Source organism: Podarcis muralis, chromosome 3 (assembly GCF_964188315.1).
Source record: "Podarcis muralis chromosome 3, rPodMur119.hap1.1, whole genome shotgun sequence".
Classification (NCBI taxonomy): Eukaryota; Metazoa; Chordata; class Lepidosauria; order Squamata; family Lacertidae; genus Podarcis; species Podarcis muralis.
In genome coordinates this window covers 11,673,238-11,692,860 of record NC_135657.1, presented here as the reverse complement: position 1 = coordinate 11,692,860, position 19,623 = coordinate 11,673,238, and the positions used below count along the sequence as shown (strand labels likewise).

Sequence of the window (19,623 nt, the reverse complement as noted above, 5' to 3'; positions counted from 1 at the left end):
TGGCATTTTATAAAAACTTGCTGTTGCTCCAGCCCATGAACATTTCTCTCATAGGTGTCTTACGATATGATATGATATGATACGATACGATAATCTTTATTGTCATTGTCCCATACAGAACAACGAAATTGAAAAAATCTACACCAGACATTCAAAAGCCAACAAGCCTGCTATCCCAACAATCCCAGCCTCGTTAGCCCCTAAAAACTCTGATACCCCATAATTGAATACAATATACTCACATAGAGACTACCTTACACTGCGTTTAAAACCAAAATTGCATTTGGATAGAAACTGTTTCTCAGGCGACTAGTCCTAGTCTTTATAAACCTGTCCCTTCTTCCAGAAGGCAGAAGCTGAAAGAGATCATTTCCGGGGTGTGCACTATTCTGCACTATCTCTCCAGCTTTCTTATGGCACCTGGAAGCATAGATTTGATCCAAGGTGGGAAAAGTGCACCCAATTATTCTCTCTGCAGTCTTTACAACCTTGGACAGCATTGTTTTCCCCCATACCATGCAGCTCCCAAACCACACACACAGACCATAAGTTAATACACTCAACAGTACAATGGTAAAATGCCATCAACAGGTCCTTTGAGAGATTATTTTTCCGGAGGATTCTCCAAAAATATAACCTCTGCTGTGCTCTCTTCATCAGGTCTTTGCTCCCCAGGTTAGGTCATCTCTCAACTGCCTTTCTGTTATATATTAAGCAGAGTTGTGTGGCGTTTGAAAAGTCTATCAGGTTCATTGTGGCACAAAGCTCCCCTCAGGAAAATGCAGAGAGTTATCCACAAACGTATTGTGTCTGACATGTCATGTTTAAATATTGTCAATTTTAAAAACAAACATGTTTATTTTATTTTTTTAATGCTCCCCCCCCCCTATGTTTTTAGCTGTGCTTATTTTTATCTGTAAGACACCTTGAGGGAAAAAGGCAGAGCATTATTATTGTCATCATCATCATCTTCATCGTCCTCCCTCCAAGGATAACACAAGTACCCTTTAGACAACATGACCGCATGTCGCTATAAAAACGAGTCTCTCAGGTGCCACACAAGACCCCCAGCAGCCCTTTTTTCTAGTGATACTAGATCTTAGCCAAAAGGCCGAGAAGTGAACGTGTTTGCATTAGGGGATGTCCTGAAGTAGAGGACCTTATGCTTTATATCTTGCGCTGCCCCTTATATAATGAAGCAAGAGAATGATTTTTAGCACCTATAATGACAAGGTCCCCTAGCCAGAACCCGTCTGAAATGATTTTATATCTCCTCGCAGACACAGATAAGTATGTGACTTGGCATGTAGCACTCTTTGCAACTGCTGCTAAGAAAACTAGAGCAAATTATATAGCCAAGATAGCCACCAACTGTAAAGGAGATGAATTTATTTGACCCTGTCTACATCAAGCTATATTCTATCTTTATCACCAAATTCCGAATATAATTGCACATTGTATTAATTAACATTCTCTTTTAATATATTAGTGGCCGTGTGATGATTTTAGCCTATTTTATTGTTTAATGCCTTAACCTGTATATTAAGGTATTTTTATAGCTCTGTTTCGAGTAGATGTCTTGATATTATAAATGTTTTAAGTTTTTTGTATTAATCCAGCATATTTTCTTTTTAATTGCTGAATGATTCTGTGTACATTGCGGCAGCCTTTGGCTATGTGCAATAAAACTGACTGACGGATTTCCCTAATTCGTCCATGCCCTGACTGATGTACTGTACTGTATTCCCATAATTTGAGGGGTGTAGTTTTTGTGTGTGCTAATGGGTTCCATAAACCAATATTTGCCGCGTAAAGTCATTGCGAGGATGGGAAGGTACCGCTTAGGGGGCTTTATTTCCTAATTTCCTTTATGTATCAGCAGCACATATACACGAAGCAATAGGGACAGGCTCTCTACCCCCGCTCGCCCAATACCCCGCAGCGGCGTTTGCCGCGAGCTCGCGAACCTCGCGCGCCCCGCAGCGGGCGGTTGGACACTGACGTTTTTTTCGATTTACACATAACGGGGAACACCAAGCCCTACTTCGAACGCGACGCGCATGCGCCTTCGCGGCCTGAGAAAGCGAGCGAGCGCGAGAGCGCGTGACTGGATCGCTCCTTAGGAGGGCGGGGTAGCGTCGCCGCAGCCGCGCGCACGCGCCTGCGTAACAATACGTGCGCTCGCGCTTCCTTTCCCCCCTCCTCCCCGCTGCCCGTTCCGTGACGGCGGTTGCCATAGTGACGGGAACCGAACCTCCCCCCCCCCGCGCCCAACCGCCGCCTTGCGTGAGGCCCTTGCGGTTCTTTCTTTCTCCCTCCCGCCCGCCTTTTCCCCTTCGCCTTCTTTGCCCGCCCCTCGAAGGCCGCGCGCGCGGGCGCGCACCCGTGTTTCGTGAGGGAGCCTGTGAGGGAGAGAGGGGAGGGGAGATGAGATGGCGGCCGAGGGGGAGGCGGAGGCGGAGGTGGAGTGGGTGGTAGACAGCATCGCCGGCTTCCTCCGCAGCCCCGCCTGGTCCATCCCCATCCTGGAGTTCGTGGAGCACAAGTGCGAGGGTGAGAAGCGACCGGGGGGGGGGGGGCGGGGAGGGCGGCTCTGAGGGCGGGCGGGTAGAGAACCACCTCCCATTAATATACGGGAGGAAAGGCGGGATATAAGGAAATAAGAAAATAAGCGTATCCTTCCCTCACAGCCTTTATCCCCCTGAGGGGAATCTCCCTGCAGTCTTCGCCCTCCCCGGTTTTAAAAATCTGTTTTTGTGTCCCCCCCCCCCATCCCCTCAGAAATGTATGTAAAGAGGCCCAGTGGCACTTGGGGACCAAGGGAGGCTGCGGGAATGATCGTCCTTATTATTATTTAATTGGGGCTGATTCAGTTCTCAAGGGCGCTTAGAAACGAAATCCCTTCAAAGCGCGTAAAAGTGAAACCCTCTCCGGATAGTGCAAGTGCCAAACCCTCTTAGGGATGCTGACCAGAAGGGATGGTTGTTTTTTTTTTTTTTAATTATGGACATTGTAGATTTTTTTCTTCTGGCCTGATGCAGGTAACAATCTTTCGCTTTGCAGTTGTGTGATTCGTGCTCATACTTCATTGGGATGGCCATTGGCTATATGCTGAGTCGTAAAAATAAAATTCCCATCGTTGTCGCACGCTTGCGGTTGTACCCCCTCCAAAAGCATAATTAAGTGCATGTGTCAAACCCGTTGGAACTAAAACCCCAAGTGACGTTTCTGTTGGGATGTAAAAAAGGGGGGGAAGCGCCTTTATTTTGGACTGGATTGTGCACATATTGGTTATTTTGTAGATTTCTGGTGTTTCCAAGGAGGTCCTAAAATCCCTTAAGTAGAGAATCACACAGAATTCAGTGAAGTTGCTATGAAGGTGGTTATATGACATCAGAATTACAGAGCTGTCAAATCTCCCAGAACCTTTTCATTTTGAGCTTCTCTGTCCATGTACCTTACAGTTTTTAATAGCTTTTGCACTGAGTCACTATTGCATTTTGCTGAGGCAGATACTTTTTATGACTCTTAATTCTTTTGGTAGGAGATAGCTTACTGTTGTTGACTCTATTCTGGTTGGAACATTCCTAGAAAAGCTGGAGGCAGATACTAGCTAGACTAGAGGATGTGAATTTTGTGAAGTGGGCAAGAAAGGGAATGTTTGGAATCCAGGATTTTATTATTTTTATTTACAAATCTGGAGGAAGAAGTGTTTATGCAGCCCTTTAAAAGTTTCCTGAGGTATTTTGTTTGAAGAGCAAATTTAAACACAGTTGGACAAATCCAGTTTAAGACATCTGTGTATGTAAACAGGTTGTCCATGTGTTTATTGCTTTGCTGGATCAAGGAGTATGGGTATTAACTGAACACGAGTTTGGAATGTGCATGTATGTTTGCCATTTCTTGCATTTTCATTCATGTTCTGAAGCTGTTCATGGCATTTTTAAGCATGCGTGGCTACAGCAGGATTGGGCTGATTTATTTTGTAAAATAAAGGTTTTTAAGATTGTTCATCCTTGTTAAAATGTGAGTTGCTGACTCTTAATTTCAGAAAGGTTTCCCCATTAAAAAAATTCTGCAGCTACATTGTTTAAGCTTGAGCCTGTATTGGGGTCACTCACCTACATACAGTGAGATGCAATTTGGTAGATAATTTAGTTATTTTAAAATATTTAAATTGCTTCCCAATAAATGTTTCTGAAGTTGTGTATGCCAGAAAACTTAATATATTAGCACTAAATATATACATAGCAATTTAAAAGCAGATCTTAAACACATCAAAATATACAAATAGTGTATACAGTGTAAAATAGCTACATCAAACTTTAGAGAAAGCCCTCTTAAAAGTAAGTTTTCAGCCTTGTCTAAGTTCAATAGGGATCAGCTGATTCCAAATATATAGCATGCAGTTAGTGGACACCCTTCCGAAATCTAGTTAGTCATCTTATTTTTGTTGGATTCTTAGGGGGGAAAGGGGAGCTCTATAACCTCACAACTGTTTAGCAGATGGCTCACTGAAGATCAATGGGGAACAGAAGGAAGCATTTACTTCTTTTGGGGGTTTTTTTGTTAGCTGATAACATTTTGAACTGCCTTAAAATACTTCTCAGTTATTCCATTTGAAGTACAGCCGTACCTTGGATCCCAAACGCCCTGGAACTTGGATGTTTTGGCTCCCGGTTTGCGAATGTTCTTTTGGAACCCAAATGTCCAGTAAGGCTTCCATGGCTTCTGATTGGCTGCAGGAATTTCCTGCAGCCAATCAGATGCCACAATTTTGTTTTTGAACGTTTTGGAAGTCGAACGGACTTCTGGAACAGATTCCGTTCGACTTCCAAGGTACGACTGTATGCCTTTCCTACAGGCAAGATGAAACTGAATCTTTGTTAGGCCTCCGTTAACAACCACTTTGTTTTTGGAATGATTTGCTTATTCTGTGTCATAGAAGTTAGCTGAATTTTCATCAGAGAACTTCTGGATTTTTTGTAGATTATTATATTGTTACTGTATTACTCTATTGTCCATACAGACAGCTATCTTACATCAAGTGTTGTTAAACTGAAGTATATTGTTGCCTAGGGCCGCTGCTTGAAACAGTGTTCTAGTTTCTTTGTGTACATTTTGAGTGAAACTTATGATTTGGGATTTTCCAAATTGTGCATCAAGATCCTACCTGGATTGCTGAAAAGAAGGGTAGACTTATGGATTTCATTGCTGAGGATGCTTGGAATAGATATAATTTGCTGGAAGTATAGGGGTTAGGAGTAGGGGTGTCCAGATTCAGCTGAATCCCAAGGCAAAGTTGTTACTGTGGAGGGATTTTTGGCTTGTCAGAAACAAAGCAGGGTCTGTACAAGGTAGAAGTGGGGTACCCTGAAATGCTGTGTGATGCATAAGCAATCCAGACATTCAAAAAATGTTGTAGAGAAGCATTTGCTAAAAGCGACAGTAATGTCTCTAGGCTTGCCGTAATGCCAGGGTGGGTTGGAAGAGGGAGATCAAACATCAGAGTAGGAAGAGGGAAAGCTCTGCTTTGACTGACAGGTCAAGCTTGTAAGGAATAATTGTACTTGGAAATCAAATCTCTTCTAGTTCTTCCCATCTGAAAATCAATTTTAAAGAAACCTAGCGCAAAGGCCATTGGACCTGTCTGTCCACAATTTGGTCTGTTTCTTACTCTCAGTTTGCAGAACATCTGGACACAAAACACCAGGGGAGATTACACATTTCCTCTTGTTACTTACACTAAAATTGTGCTGGTTGCCCTTGCAGGGAAACCACTGCAGCTATTCATGTGAAATCTGATTTGTGCCCTCAGAATTGAGCAGCCTCGCCCAGTTCCACAGCAATAGAAAGAAGTTACAGATATCAAACTTTCAAAGGTGTCCAGCACAAAACCATTTGGTTTTGGCAGACTTTCCTCACTGTGGAGGGGGTGTGAATGCCTGCAAGCTCCATCCAGGTCTGTTAAAGGGGCGGGGCGGGGGGGAGTTATGGCCATAAAAACAATTCCCAATAGGAAATGGAAAGGTGGGGGAGGTGGAAGGCTTAGGTGGACCCTGAGTTGAATTGGCAGCCCATGAAGCACCTCAGACTGAGTTGGAATGTGTTTAGAAATGCTGAACTTGGGCCCAAAGGGAATCTTGTGGTTAATACATACCGCTAGTAGGTATAAGTAAGAATAAGGCAAAAAAAGTAGCTTGAGGGGCTGAGTGGGCAGAGGTGTTATATGCCAGTAGAAGAGAAGAAAGCAGAGGGGTGGGTGTATCATGGAAGATGTAATAAATCTGGAAGTGAGACACAATTGCCTGCTGGATTGGCCATCTAATGTTATGGATGGTCTTACCTTTTTATTTAGATAAATTTCACTGTACAGTGGTACCTCGGGTTAAGTAATTTGTTCCGGGCCGCCAGAGCATGATTTCTGTTCTCATCCTGAAGCAAAGTTCTTAACCTGAAGCACTATTTCTGGGTTAGCGGAGTCTGTAACCTGAAGCGTATGTAACCTGAGGTACCACTGTACTAGGAATGTCATTTGAAAAGGTTTCTAGTTGCAGGTTATTTTGGAAACTTTTTTTTTTGAGAATACACATTTTTTAAAAAGTAAAACTTGTCTCCTTAGTTTTTGATGAAGAAGAAGAAAGCAAGCTGTCTTACACTGAGATTCATCAGGAATATAAAGCTCTGGTGAGTAGTGGTTGTTTAATTTTCATTTTTTAAGAAAAATGTGCTATTGAAACAGGAATGGTTTCTGCACCACTTCTGTCAACTTATATATTCCTATGAGTATTACTTTTTTTGAAAATTAGCTGACTAATGGTTTAATGTAAAAGAGCTATTGTTCTGCCAACTTTGAGTCTTTGCATTGTGCTTAGTTATCATTGTCCTAGTTTGTTGCAGATGCTCTAGATTGAAGAAACTGTATCCTTTTATTTTGTGCTGAGCCTTTATAGCCAGAACTTGATATTGCTGTGGTTGTATGACTGCAATCAAAAGCAACTGCCTGCATCTTTTTTCCTGCTTTCATCCCATTCAGTCAATCATTTCTATAGCCATTCTTTTCTTTCTAAAGAACAAAACTATGGCTCATTGCTCCTGTGATTGAGTCTGAAAATAAGATGTAAGGAGTGAGCTCCTGTTGTACTTTGTCTTGAATTATAGCATAACCTGGCACATCCAAGTCCTGCTGTTTCAGATCACTTAGAATTATTTATATTTGTTGTGTTCCCATCACAGCAAGAATATTAGCAGCAGTTGTACTTGCATATGTACCTAAACTGGAAAAAAGTAGTGGAGGGTTGGAGAGGAGTGACAGCGGGGAGCAACAAGAAAAAGACAGCACAAGAGAACATTCTGCCAGGCTCACTAGTGGGTGGCAAATGGCTGAAGAGCAACTAATGTCTGTAACTGAAGAAATGGAATGTGGGAAAACTAGTAAGCAAATTACGCAGACATAAACCATGATATGAACAGCCTGTTTGTGATATTAAGTCCTCATCTGTGTCTTAGTAATGCACAGTGATAACTATCCACCTGAGTCAAAACAAAAAAAATTCCTTCCAGTAGCACCTTAAAGACCAACTAAGTTAGTTCTTGGTATGAACTTTCGTGTGCATGCACACTTCTTCAGATACACTGAAACAGAAGTTGCCAGATCCTTCTATATAGTGAGAAGGTGGGGAGGGGTATTACTCAGAAGGGTGGTGGGAATGGGTGATTGGCAGATAGCTGTGATGAGCCTGTTGACGACTCTTAACGACTGCAATAGGTCTTACAGGAAAAAGCAAGGGGTGAGAAGGTGAAAGCTCATACCAAGAACTAACTTAGTTGGTCTTTAAGGTGCTACTGGAAGGATTTTTTTTTGTTTTGACTATGGCAGACCAACACGGCTACCTATCTGTATCCACCTGAGCATTTTTTTGGCCTAGTCCCCCTTCTCTCCACTTACATCCCAATGCATTACTGTCTATGATTGCTTATACAGCACCACCACCCCTTAACTGTCTGGGTATTCTCCAAAGGCCTCCATTATTTCTGCATTATTGATCCCTAGGCCTTGAACTGCCCCCTCTGCATTTCCATATCTCTTCATTCAGATTCCTCCTCAAAACCCACCTTTTCATTAAATCTTTGGGCACAACCCCCATAGTTCCTATTCTGTATTGTAGCTAAGCCTAAGCAAGTGCAACTGAAATCATCACATATTATTTCCCTAATTCCTTCCACTTTCCTTTCTCTCCTCTTCCACTGTTGTTTTCCCTTTTTTGATTGCAAATCTCAAATTCCAGGGATGTACTCCTGTATTTTGTATAACATCATGCACATATATGCTGCTACAGTGGTGCCTCGCAAGACAAAATTAATTCGTTCCGCGAGTTTTATCGTCTTGCGATTTTTTCCGTCTTGCGAAGCACGGTGTCGGGAAAGTTTTGGAAAAGCTTCAAAAATCACCAAAGTCTTTAAAAACCTCAAAAAAGGCTACCACACCACGTTCTATGAGTTGCTCCTCGAAGTCAAGTCGCAACTGTATTAACGGTGTTAAGAAAAAGGAAACAAACTTGCAAGACGTTTCCGTCTTGCGAAGCAAGCCCATAGGGAAAATCGTCTTGCGAAGCAGCTCAAAAAACAAAAAACCCTTTCGTCTAGCGAGTTTTTTGTCTTGCGAGGCATTCGTCTTGCGAGGTACCACTGTATATAAATTAAGAGAAATAGGGAAACTTGGCAGCAGCAAACAAAGTAAACTAACTTATGTACAATGACTTGCATTATTTATTATAAATAAACAAATAAATATTTATATCCCAGCTTAAAGGAATGGGGTAAGGTTCAAGGCTATAGAGAATTGTGGAATAATCTTTTCTGCCATCCATTTTTTGCAGGTTGAAAAGCTGTTAGACAGTTACCTTAAAGAAGTTGGAATCAATGAAGACAAATTCCAGGAAGCTTGTATGTCTCCTCTTGCCAAGACTCGTACCTCACAGGTAAATTTTCTTTTAGCAAAGTTAAAAAACAATCCTGGAGATAGGTGATTGTGTTCCCTTTGTATATATTTTCATTTGTATTAAAAAAACAACAACCCTCCTGTGTCAAACACACACAGTGATGTTTCAGTTTAACAGAATGCATGCTTTGTATATATAAAACCTCACAAATTAAAAGTCAACGGGCTAAAAAGAATGAGCATTGAAGGTAACGGAGCTCATGTTTAACAATATGTTTAAGACTGCAGCCCTTGTCACTCAACTTTCACCCAGAAGCTGAGAAAAAAGTGAACTAGTGGAATACTAATGAAAGTGTCTTAGCAAGTTACCTGTGGTTTGGTTCCATGGCAGTGGTGAAAAAGCACATAGGATCAGGTGCAAGGGGTGCTGGCGTGTTATTGCCAGTTTCTGGTTTTGTAGCTGCACTACCTGCTTACTCAGGATGCGCACTCAGTGTTGCACATTATATTGATATGAACATGCAGCACAATTAAACAATATACTAATTAAAAATACTTCTTACTATCTAGGACAGTTGCAAAAACTAAGTGTTTTTGCAGGCACATATGAGCACATACAGTAAGTATTGATGCAGTAAGAGCAAGCTATGGCTGTGCCTCAGGCTGCCAGTTGGAGGGAGGCTGAATAGAGAGGCCTGGAGGGCCAGAGATTCCCTAGTTCTGATATAAATGTTCATTATTGTAACCTCCTAGAAACAGGTATTTGCATACCTTCCCATGAGAGAGACTAGATGATTTCCCGTATTCCAATATTATATATACAGTGGATGCTCGGGTTGCGAACGTGATCTGTGTGGGATGCACGTTTGCAACCCACATCTGCGCTTCTGCGCATGCACAAAGTGCGATTTAGCGCTTCTGCATATGTGCGACTGCTGAAACCTGGAAGTAACCAATTCCGGTACTTCCGGGTTTTGGCAGTCCGCAACCCGAAAAAACGCAAACTGAAGCGGACGCAACATGAGCTATGACTGTAGTCTTGATTTGTAGGAATACTTGGGTAAAGGACAATGCAGTCCTGTCTTAATATCTTATCAGAAGTAACTTTCATTGATTCTGTGGGGTTTACTCCTACGTAAGGTGGTATAGGAGGAAAGCTATAAAGCCGTGTAGGTGGTGGTACAATAACTTTTTCAGTACTTTCCTCCCTAAATTTAAACTAGTGCAGTAATGTGGGACTTGAGCCTTTTTTAAAAAAATGATCAGACTGCAAATTTGTTTGCACTGTAAGATTTAAACAAATGAGCGGGATATAAATATTAAATTATTATTATTATTAAATTATTATGAAACATCTTTCCTCACACAGGCCATCTTGCAGCCAGTATTGGCAGCTGAAGATTTCAGGTTGTTTAAAGAGATGATGGTCCAGAAAAATATTGAAATGCAACTGCAAGCCATAAGAATAATTCAGGAAAGAAATGGTGAGTAGCGGCCAATGAGAAACTTGTCTTCCCATTTCATCTCTTCATTTGCTGAGACCAGGGGTGGCTTCAGGTTTTTTGAGGCAGCGGGATTCAGCAGGCTCAATGAGGCATGCGTAAGTGGTCGAAAGGGGCATGAGACACAACAGCAAGGGAGCTGAAAGAATGGCATTAAAGGGGCAAAATACTGGAGGCTAAGAGGGCAGAAAGAAAAAATATTTTGAAAAGGCAATGAGGAGCAGAGAAGGGGAAATGTGAAGGCAGGAAGATAATCAGAGGAAGAAGATAGGCTAGAAGGATCTCTCATTTACTGCCCAGTGAAGGGACTAAGGTGAACTCTTTCTGGGTTTTTCTTGTTCTCCTCCTTCCTCTTGCTGCAGTCAATGCTCAGATGGGCAGCCCAAAATGTGAGGGGAGCGGAATTACATACTCTGCTTTTTCCAAGTTACTTGTACCTTGGTTATCCCACAGGATAAAAGCAGGATGAAAAGCATCTATTGTACATAATTCCCTTTCTCCTCCATTCTTGAAGGAGCTGGGCTTTCAGTCATTTGGAAAAGAGGGGCAGGGAAGGACTTAAATGACGGATAGTTCTCTTACTTGACTGAATTTGTATGAAGCAATATCTATTAATTAAAATGCCGTTTTTCTGTGATCTGTTTCATATTTCTTTTAAGCCAACTGTAAAATTGTCTGTTAGGTTTGTTATGTGGGATTCAAACAGAGTTCAAGATGTTGCTACAGGTGCTTGAGTTTCCAATCTCTCTCTTTCTTTAATAATCTTCCAAGATTTCTGTAACAAATGTCTTTTTTATTTTACACATATGGAGATAATTCCGGTGGAAATCACCTAAAAATAATCACTTCTAAAAGTTCATGTTTCTGTGCACATTTTGACAATCGGATAACAGCTTGTACTTCATCTGTGGAAAACTGAATGTAATCCTCCTTGACTCCTCTTTCTTTGTTGTTTTTTTTAAACAGGTGTGCTACCTGATTGTTTGACAGATGGGTCTGATGCATATACTGAAATTGAAGAAGAGGAAATGAAAATATTAAGGGAGGTTCTCAGGTAAAAAGACCCTTTTTGTTTTGTTTCTCTAACAAATTGTGCCCCCCAAATGCCTAGTCTGAGAGTTGGGAGAACCTCCTGAATTTCATGGGCTGGGGCACAAGTGGTTGAGGGGAAAAGGAGGGATCCCCAAAATGGGGCACATTTTGACTGTCAGGAGAGGCTGCTCGTTGTTTTGCTTTGTGAGTGAGCAGATAAATAACTGAACTGTTGAATTGCATGTTCCCTCATATTCTGTTTTGCAGAAAGTCAAAGGAAGAATATGATCTGGAGCAAGAAAGGAAAAGAACTAATGAGGTATCCTGAAGTTCAATTGAATTAGTCTACTCTGTGAATGTAGTGATGTTATTATTTAATTATAGCTCTATAAATCCAGCCTTCCATCAAATACACGTGCTTCTCATCAGGCTTTGGTGGCTTAATAAAATTACCAGCATATCCCTGCTACATATGCTTTCTTTGCAACTCTCATTTCCTTTCCCTTTTTTCTTTTGTGAACTTGATGACATGGATAGGATGAGTGTCCCTTTATCACGCTACTGAGCAAATCGTTCAGGAAGCTGACTGATGATGGTGTGAGAAAATATTCTGAAGTAAAGACTATTTTTAATGAATCACAAAGTAGGTGATAGATGGTGCTGCAGTGGAAAAAAATATAGCTAATCATCTACAGGCCCTGATGACGAAGGTAGACAACATTTTGGGGAGGGGGGAGATTCCATATGGAAGACATGTAGCTTTCTGAGATCAATTTGTCAGGATGTCTATTAAGAGCCATGAGAACAGCCTTGTCCTATTGGTTGGGAAAGTTAGTGTCTCATTCAAGGGTGTTTATCTGGAGTGGAATTAATGCCTGTCTTGTATGTGCCTCACTTTGAATGCGCTTTAGAGGTTGCAACAGCAACCCTCCCAGAAATCAGTTCTTAAGCACAGAGGAAGCGGCAGTTATTTTGTCTTAACAGCAGCAATAGTGCCTTATGTGGTAGCTTCTAGAGCAGTGTTTCCCAACCTTGGGCCTCCAGCTGTTTTTGGACTACAACTCCCATCATCCCTAGCTAGCAAGACCAGTGGTCAGGGATGATGGGAATTGTAGTTCAAAAACAGCTGGAGGCCCAAGGTTGGGAAACACTGTTCTAGAGGACCCCTCACTCTCTGATAGGTCTTTTGGATATGTGTGATTGGGGAGACTGAAGTGGGGAGCTTAAATTTCTCATACATGAGTGAAGAAGATCATAAGAATGATTTTAAAGTTGGGTTAAAGTATAGCCATAGCAGAACACACACAACTTCCCATGTTTTAATTGAGATCAAGCTCACTTGCCTAATTAATTTGTGAGAGCATAATTTTGTTAAATAAATAGCATTTGTCAAAAAGCATGTTTTAGTAGCTCTGAGACTGTGAAAAGCTATATGTGGCTTTTGCTGTACCTCTTTTTAGTGTCTTGAGTGCATTACTTGATACTGTTCTATTATCTCTCTCCCCCCCCCCCCTTAAATATATAGTCACATGAGAAACAGAGATCATCTGATGGTGCACACAAATCTCCAGGACATCTGAGTGAAAGTGCAGGAACTAAAGAGCCTGCTGACCATACTACAAAACATTCATCAGGTATGATTATCTGCAGGTATCTAAAATACAGAGATGAAAAAATATACAGCATAACTTGGTGTGAACCACTCAGGACTTTGGATTGGTGGTCATAAAATATAAATAAATGGGAATTGACATTTAAATGGGAATGCTGGGAGGGAAGAATTTTGATGCTTCAGTTGAACTTTGTGTTGTATGTTTGAAAAATGAAAAGCAGAGGCTCTTTGGAAACTTGGTATAGCAATTGTTCAGACTCTAAGATGAGCAAAACCCAGCTGTCAGTTCATCCCAAGAGCAATAGCACCTGACATGCTCCAGAGGAAATTGGGATGGGGAGAAGAAACAGTTATTCTTACTGTAAATGGTACTGCTTCATGGATGTCAAGAGTCTTCAAGCAGGCCATGCAGCTCTCCCTGCAGCTCAGACAGGAAATGTCTAAGTCTCAACAGAAGACCTCGCTCCTGCTTTCCTGTTAAGGCTCAGTCCCACTTCATGTAACAAACCAGAGAACAGACCTCAAACATTCAGAACTGAAGGAGATGAAAAACACCGTGAACACTGAATAAAACCTGGTATTTTGTTTTTGATGGGTAAAGCACTTCACAGTATTTACCGTATTTTGCGCCCCATAGGACGCACCGCCCCATAAGACGCACCTAGTTTTTTTGGGGGGAAATAAAGAAAAAAAATTATTTCCCCCCCAGGCGTGGGGCTGGCGCGGGGGAAGCCCGAGCTTCCCTCGACCCAAGCCCCCAGAACAGGCTGCTGCCTGCAAGCCTTGTGAGCCCCGCGGGACCTCCCGCTGAGTGCGGGAGGCTTGCGGACACCTTCCCGAAGCACGGGGTGTCCTCCGGAGGGTGCCCCGTGCTTCGGGATGCAGGCTGCCGCCCCAAACCTCACGCGCCTGGCGGGACCTCCTGCCAGGCGCTGGAGGCTTGCAGACACCTTCCAGAAGCACGGGGTGTCCTCCGGAGGGTTCCCCGTGCTTCGGGCTGCAGGCTGCTGCCCGCAAGCCTTGTGAGCCCGCGGGAACTCCCCCGGGCTCGCAAGGCTTGCGGATAGCTTCCTAAAGCCTGGAGAGCGAGAGGGGTCGGTGCGCACCGATGCCCCTCGCTCTCCAGGCTTCAGCGAAAGCCTGCATTCGCCCCATAGGACGCACACACATTTCCCCTTCATTTTTGGAGGGGGAAAAGTGCATCCTATAGGGCGAAAAATACGGTATTTTGTGGTTTCTTTCTGCTCAGAAGACCTAGTGAAGTTAATGGAAATGGTTAAGATAGAGTAGCCTCATTTAATGTAGTGGACTTAGTTGGAATACAATCCATAAAATATTAGTATTTGGGAAGCCTTTAGGAAATGAAGAATTGTTTTTAAAATTCTTGCTCTTTGGTTAAAATCCATCAAGGTACAAAGATCCCTTACCTTTGATTTGTATTAGTATGATGAACGTATGATGGATTAGTTCCTTTCAATGTAAATTTAGGTCGAGAGGCAAAACACAAACACTTACCTACCCGGGAACTGCCCTCTGCCAAACTGAAGGAAGAGAGTCGGAAGAAAACCATAGGGAATGGCTCTGAATGTGTAGCAAAGCAAGTGGGGACTGAAGGACGTGTAAGCTGAACGCTCACTTCATTTAAGATAACTAATATTATTTAGTAGCTAGTATGTCATTTTGGATTACTTTTTGTATGACATAGTTGTGTATAAATATTTAGAAAGTGTGATCCAGGGTTCCTCAGCTTGGTGCCTAGTGTTCAGGCATGATGGGAGTTGTAGTGCAAATCATCTGGGGGGCACCCTGTTGAGGAATGCTGGCTTGAACCATTGGAATATCATTTATTGAACAGCTCAAGAACTAGGTGCCGTATATAAAATGAAAACAAGCAAATATCTATCTTCAGAGTTACAATCTTAGGAAGATAGAAGGTAAGGAGAGTGGAATCGATATGCAAAATCAGTTAGAATGTCAGAATGAAATGTTGAGTTTTGTCAGGTGTTTAAATGTGCTAATGGGAGAAGCCAGATGCCAGAAAGTCAGTAGAATATGAGAAGGAAAAGGAACTCTGCGTAGAAAGCAAGAATGAATAGCACAATGACAAGGATTGAGTAGGATGGGTAACGACTTTTATGGAGGAGGAGGAGGATTTTAGTTTTTTAGATATAGATATTTGACTTTCAGCACACTTCAGCCGTATTCAGACATTCTAAGGAAATTTGATTTATTATGAAACACAACTCCATACACAACAAGGTATGTGTCAGCATAAATGTTTATGAGACACTGTCTGCCCCAACACTTTTAAAATGACACATGCTACAAACTGACCTTACAGTTTATTGGAAAAAAATACGTAGTTGTAACTAGATTTAGAATAAAGGTGCTCAGAGATTGAATTTGAATTCCATTGTTCATTCTCTTTTTAAGAGAGTAAGAAGAGTGTTGATGGTGTGGTTTGTTGTTGGTCACGTGGTTGGATAGGGCAGACCTAGTTAAACAGTTCAGCTGAGTTGAATTAAGAAGGCATCTGTTGTTCGTATGTCAGTTTTATATCTTTTAAAAGAGAATGTCACTTCTGGAAATCTGAGTCCAGCAATCATGCATTCCTGTGTTTATGGCATCTTTGCAGAAGGTCTTGAAAATGTAATATATCCTGCAGCCTCCCTGCTCCTTTCACACATAGTATCTTCAGTAGTATATTCTGACTAAAGATAGGTCTGCCAATATATCTGTATGCAGACAATTAGGGACGATTTGGTATATACATTTTCCCTCTTGTATTAATTTGAAAGAAGCTCATTATGAAATCCCTTCCAGGTGAGCCTTTATATGCCTTGGAGAATTTAGAAAAGAAAGTACTACCTTTTCTTTTTAGGTGTACATTAAACATGTAAAGTGTAAGTGTGTCAAGCATGCTTACTCATCAGGTACACTTATCAGGCAGCAAGGACCAACTGTGACTCCCAATTGACTGTACACCTGGTAGCAAGCCTTAGTCTTCCCTGCATAATGTACAAAACCAGTGAACGTGTACACTGCAAAAAATATTGTGGCTTGCATGTCACTAGTGATGCTACCATAGTTACCAGTGCGGTACCTATTTATCTACTTGCACTTTGTGCTTTTGAACTGCTAGGTTGGCAGGAGCAGGGACCAAGCAACCGGAGCTCACCCCGTCGCAGGGATTTGAACCGCTGACCTTCTGATCGGCAAGCCCTAGGCTCTGTGGTTTAACCCACAGCGCCACCTGCGTCAATTCTTCTCTAGCTTAGACTAAATCAATCCAGAGTGCTTGATATTCTCTTTCTGCCTGTGGCTTGCTCCAGACCTCCCTTTCTACTTGCTTAAAGGCTACCGAAACACAGCAGCAATTAAAGTGCAAGGCCCCTGGTGGAATCCTTTTTTTGGAGCAGGATAGCATCAAATTACTACTTGTAATAAACACCGTATTTTTCGCTCCATAAGACACACCTAATTTTTGGAGGAGGAAAACAAGAAAAAAAATACTCTGTTCTGGCTTCAGTGAAAGCAACACAAAGCCTCTTCAGGGCAGCAGGAGGAACACTCCCCCTGCCCTGAAGAGGCTTCGCATGGCTATCCCAAAAGCCAGAACAGCAAGAGGGATTGCTGCACAGCAATCCCTCTTGCTGTTCTGGCTTCTGGGATAGCTGCGCAGCCTGCATTCGCTCCTTAAGACGCACACACATTTCCCCTTACTTTTTAGGAGGGAAAAAGTGCATCTTATAGAGTGAAAAATACGGCACATTGTAAACAAACATGATGGCCCTTCATCTCTTTTGTTTTTCCATTTTGTTGGGACTATATATAGTTTTAACAATTAATCTAACTCTTGAAAAAACAAAGCATGCATTCTTTCATTCACAAATATCTAATTGGATAAAAAATACGTTACAGAAACTATGCGATAAATCTGCCTCTTAAATTCTACTTACCAGAAACTATCAGAACTTGGAGCACAAGAGCTCAGGGAGCGTGAAGACTATCTAAAGCAGAAACGAGATGCATTGATGGCTTTGAAGAAGGAGTCCAAAACTAATATGCCGCCGCCGCCACCACCACAAAGTACAGAGCAGAAAGAAGAGCTGTTACCTTCTAAGGAGGTAAAAGAGGAGAGAATGTTCTAACCAGCCAGTCTGCATTGGAGAAATGCAGGGCTATGTGCAGTTCCAAACTGATGCTTTGAATAGCACTGTTCAATAGTGGGGTAGGCAGAGGCCAGGGCTGCATCCTAGCACAACTGCTCAGTATTCAGAGTATAAGTAGGTCTGTGCTTAGTTCCTCATCTAGTTAAGGCAACAAGCCTGTTTCCACAATTCCTAACAGAGTTGAAATGGGAGCTAAGAAAGCAACGATGGTAAACAGACATGCTAAACATCCTTACAGTAATACTTGCGTAGTAGAAAGTTGATGCACAAAAAGGGAAAAAGAGCTGGGCCACTTGTTTTTAATATGCCACTAAATCTAGAGTATACACTCTAGGGTCAGTGAGCTGATTCACACCTGCCTGTGTGAATACCTCAACACATGCACGCATGTAATAGCATGAACTTTTAATTTGCCTATAAAAGTGTCACTAGCTACGCTACACCCCTTTATGCAGTTACTTGAGAGTAAGCCCTATTGAACTTAGTGAGACTTAAGAGTAGAAATGCTCAGGACTGCATTGTAAACTCTGGGAAGTGAGATAACGTTCATGTGTTCAGACTGCTTCACATTCTTGCAGCAATCCTGATGACAACTATTAGCTAGGGCAGTACGGTCCCACATATGGCATGTGTCCCTGTTGGTTCTGCTGGACCTCTCAGCGGCTTTTGATACCATTGACTATGGCATCCGTCTGAGTTGCCTTGCTGGAATGGGACTTGGAGGCACTGTTTTACATGGACTCTTGCTCCTTTCTGGAGGGGCGAATCCAGAATGTGGTTGAAGGGGACTCCTGTTTGATGCCTTGGGGGTCCCTCAGGGTTCTCTTCTGTCTCACATGCTGTTTAACATTTACTTGAAAACGTTGGGAGAAGCTGTTGGGCGTTCTGGGGTTATGTGTCAACAGTATGCTGATGACACCAGGGCATTTCTTTCCACCAACATCCAAGGTTCTAAGCCCATGTCTGTCCTCAGTAATAGACTGGATGAAGGTGAACACATTGAAACTTAATCTAGGCAAGAGAGACATGCTCTTGGTCAGTCAGAAGGCAGAACAGGGAATAGCTATTCAGAAGACACAGGGTCACAGTTTGGGTGTGCTCCTAGACTCAGCCCCCAGCATGGATGTCCAGGTCTCTGTTGGTCAGGAGTGCAGGTTTCTCTCTCTTAACTGTCACACTGAAAAGAGCTCTGTAACATGTTTGCCTTACAAACTGCTGAACCTACAATGTGCTATGCAAAATTATTATTCCATACTTGATGGGCTAAAATCTTATGCACACTTTAACCGAGACAAAGTTACATTAAATTGGAAGTATGTCTATATAGAAATGCATAGTGTAACTTGGCAAAGGATATTTGCAGTTTAAAATTTCACATTTTTATTTTTAGGGAATGACAGAAGAAGAGGAGCAAAGGTTGTTAAAGAAAAGAATCCTTGCAGCAAAACTTAAAGAAGAAGTTATTAATAAGCGATAGTTCAGAGATGCTGCTTCTAGGAGTTGGGGACAAGAATGACTGTTTAGTATATTTAACCATGAACTGAATTCTTTGCTCACAAACATTGTATGCATTAATTTGATTTTCTATATTAAACATTAACTTTTTTCTTGGTTTTTTTAAAATAGATTTAAATTAGATAAAAGTAATGATTTATTTTACTTTTTTTTTTTTAAAGGTAGGCTTGGTCATTCTAAAGTATTAAGCATCCAGCAGTTTAGATTCTTACAATTCCAATACGTATTGCTGAATGTGAACACTGTAACTCTTTTGCTTGGTTTAATATTTGTCGGTTCTTTTGTCAAAAGTACATTGGTAGACTGACATTAAAGTGTTTAAACTTCTTTTGATTTTATATACAGATGAATGTAGAAGTGTCAAGTTTAAAATCAACTGTATAGAGCTCCAAGTGTTCCTTCCTTCTCACAAGATTGCCTTGTGAGACGGAAGTTTGGCAGCCTTGCAAATTACAGGGCAGAAGTAGGCACACTGTAAATTTGCCTACATATAAATATGCTGTGTAATGTTTGAAGCAGGCTGAAGAAACAGAATAAGCTAATATATTTTCATATATTTTAAGTGAACCCATTCAATATTATTTGTGCTTTATTCAGAACAATCACTCTCCCAGCGTTTCCGGCACCAGAAGGCTACAGTCTACAAATTTCCAACACAGTAAGAAACACAGCTCATCCACATTTCATGTAACTTTTTATTAAAATAGTATTTAACTGAGACATGTTGGCAGATGTAATCTTTTTCTTTGAAAAAAATCAGTTGAAGGGCCCCAGGCATTTGAAATGTGGGCTGTCCTGTGGCAAAAAGCGACCCACCGTAACAAGCGGGAAGGGAGGTGGAAAGGGGGA

At 41.8% G+C, this 19,623-nt stretch overlaps 1 protein-coding gene across 2 annotated transcripts; it reads left to right on the top strand.

Moving 5' to 3' along the window:
• The first annotated feature begins 2,158 nt into the window (after nucleotides 1–2,158).
• On the top strand, nucleotides 2,159–19,494 carry CFAP36 (cilia and flagella associated protein 36). 2 transcript variants are annotated; one of them, XR_013392104.1, is made up of 11 exons: nucleotides 2,159–2,553; nucleotides 6,623–6,687; nucleotides 8,880–8,981; nucleotides 10,311–10,425; nucleotides 11,410–11,497; nucleotides 11,743–11,794; nucleotides 13,001–13,109; nucleotides 14,576–14,706; nucleotides 17,050–17,214; nucleotides 18,650–18,823; nucleotides 19,372–19,494. XR_013392104.1 is itself a non-coding variant. In XM_028725123.2 (10 exons), exons 1-10 carry the CDS (start codon nucleotides 2,433–2,435, stop codon nucleotides 18,734–18,736), a joined length of 1,035 nt encoding a protein of 344 aa, XP_028580956.1. In that variant the 5' UTR covers nucleotides 2,159–2,432; the 3' UTR covers nucleotides 18,737–19,494. The 2 variants fall into 2 exon arrangements, 1 of the variants encoding a protein (XP_028580956.1); XM_028725123.2 differs by having other exon boundaries at nucleotides 18,650–19,494.
• Nucleotides 19,495–19,623: the final 129 nt, after the last annotated feature.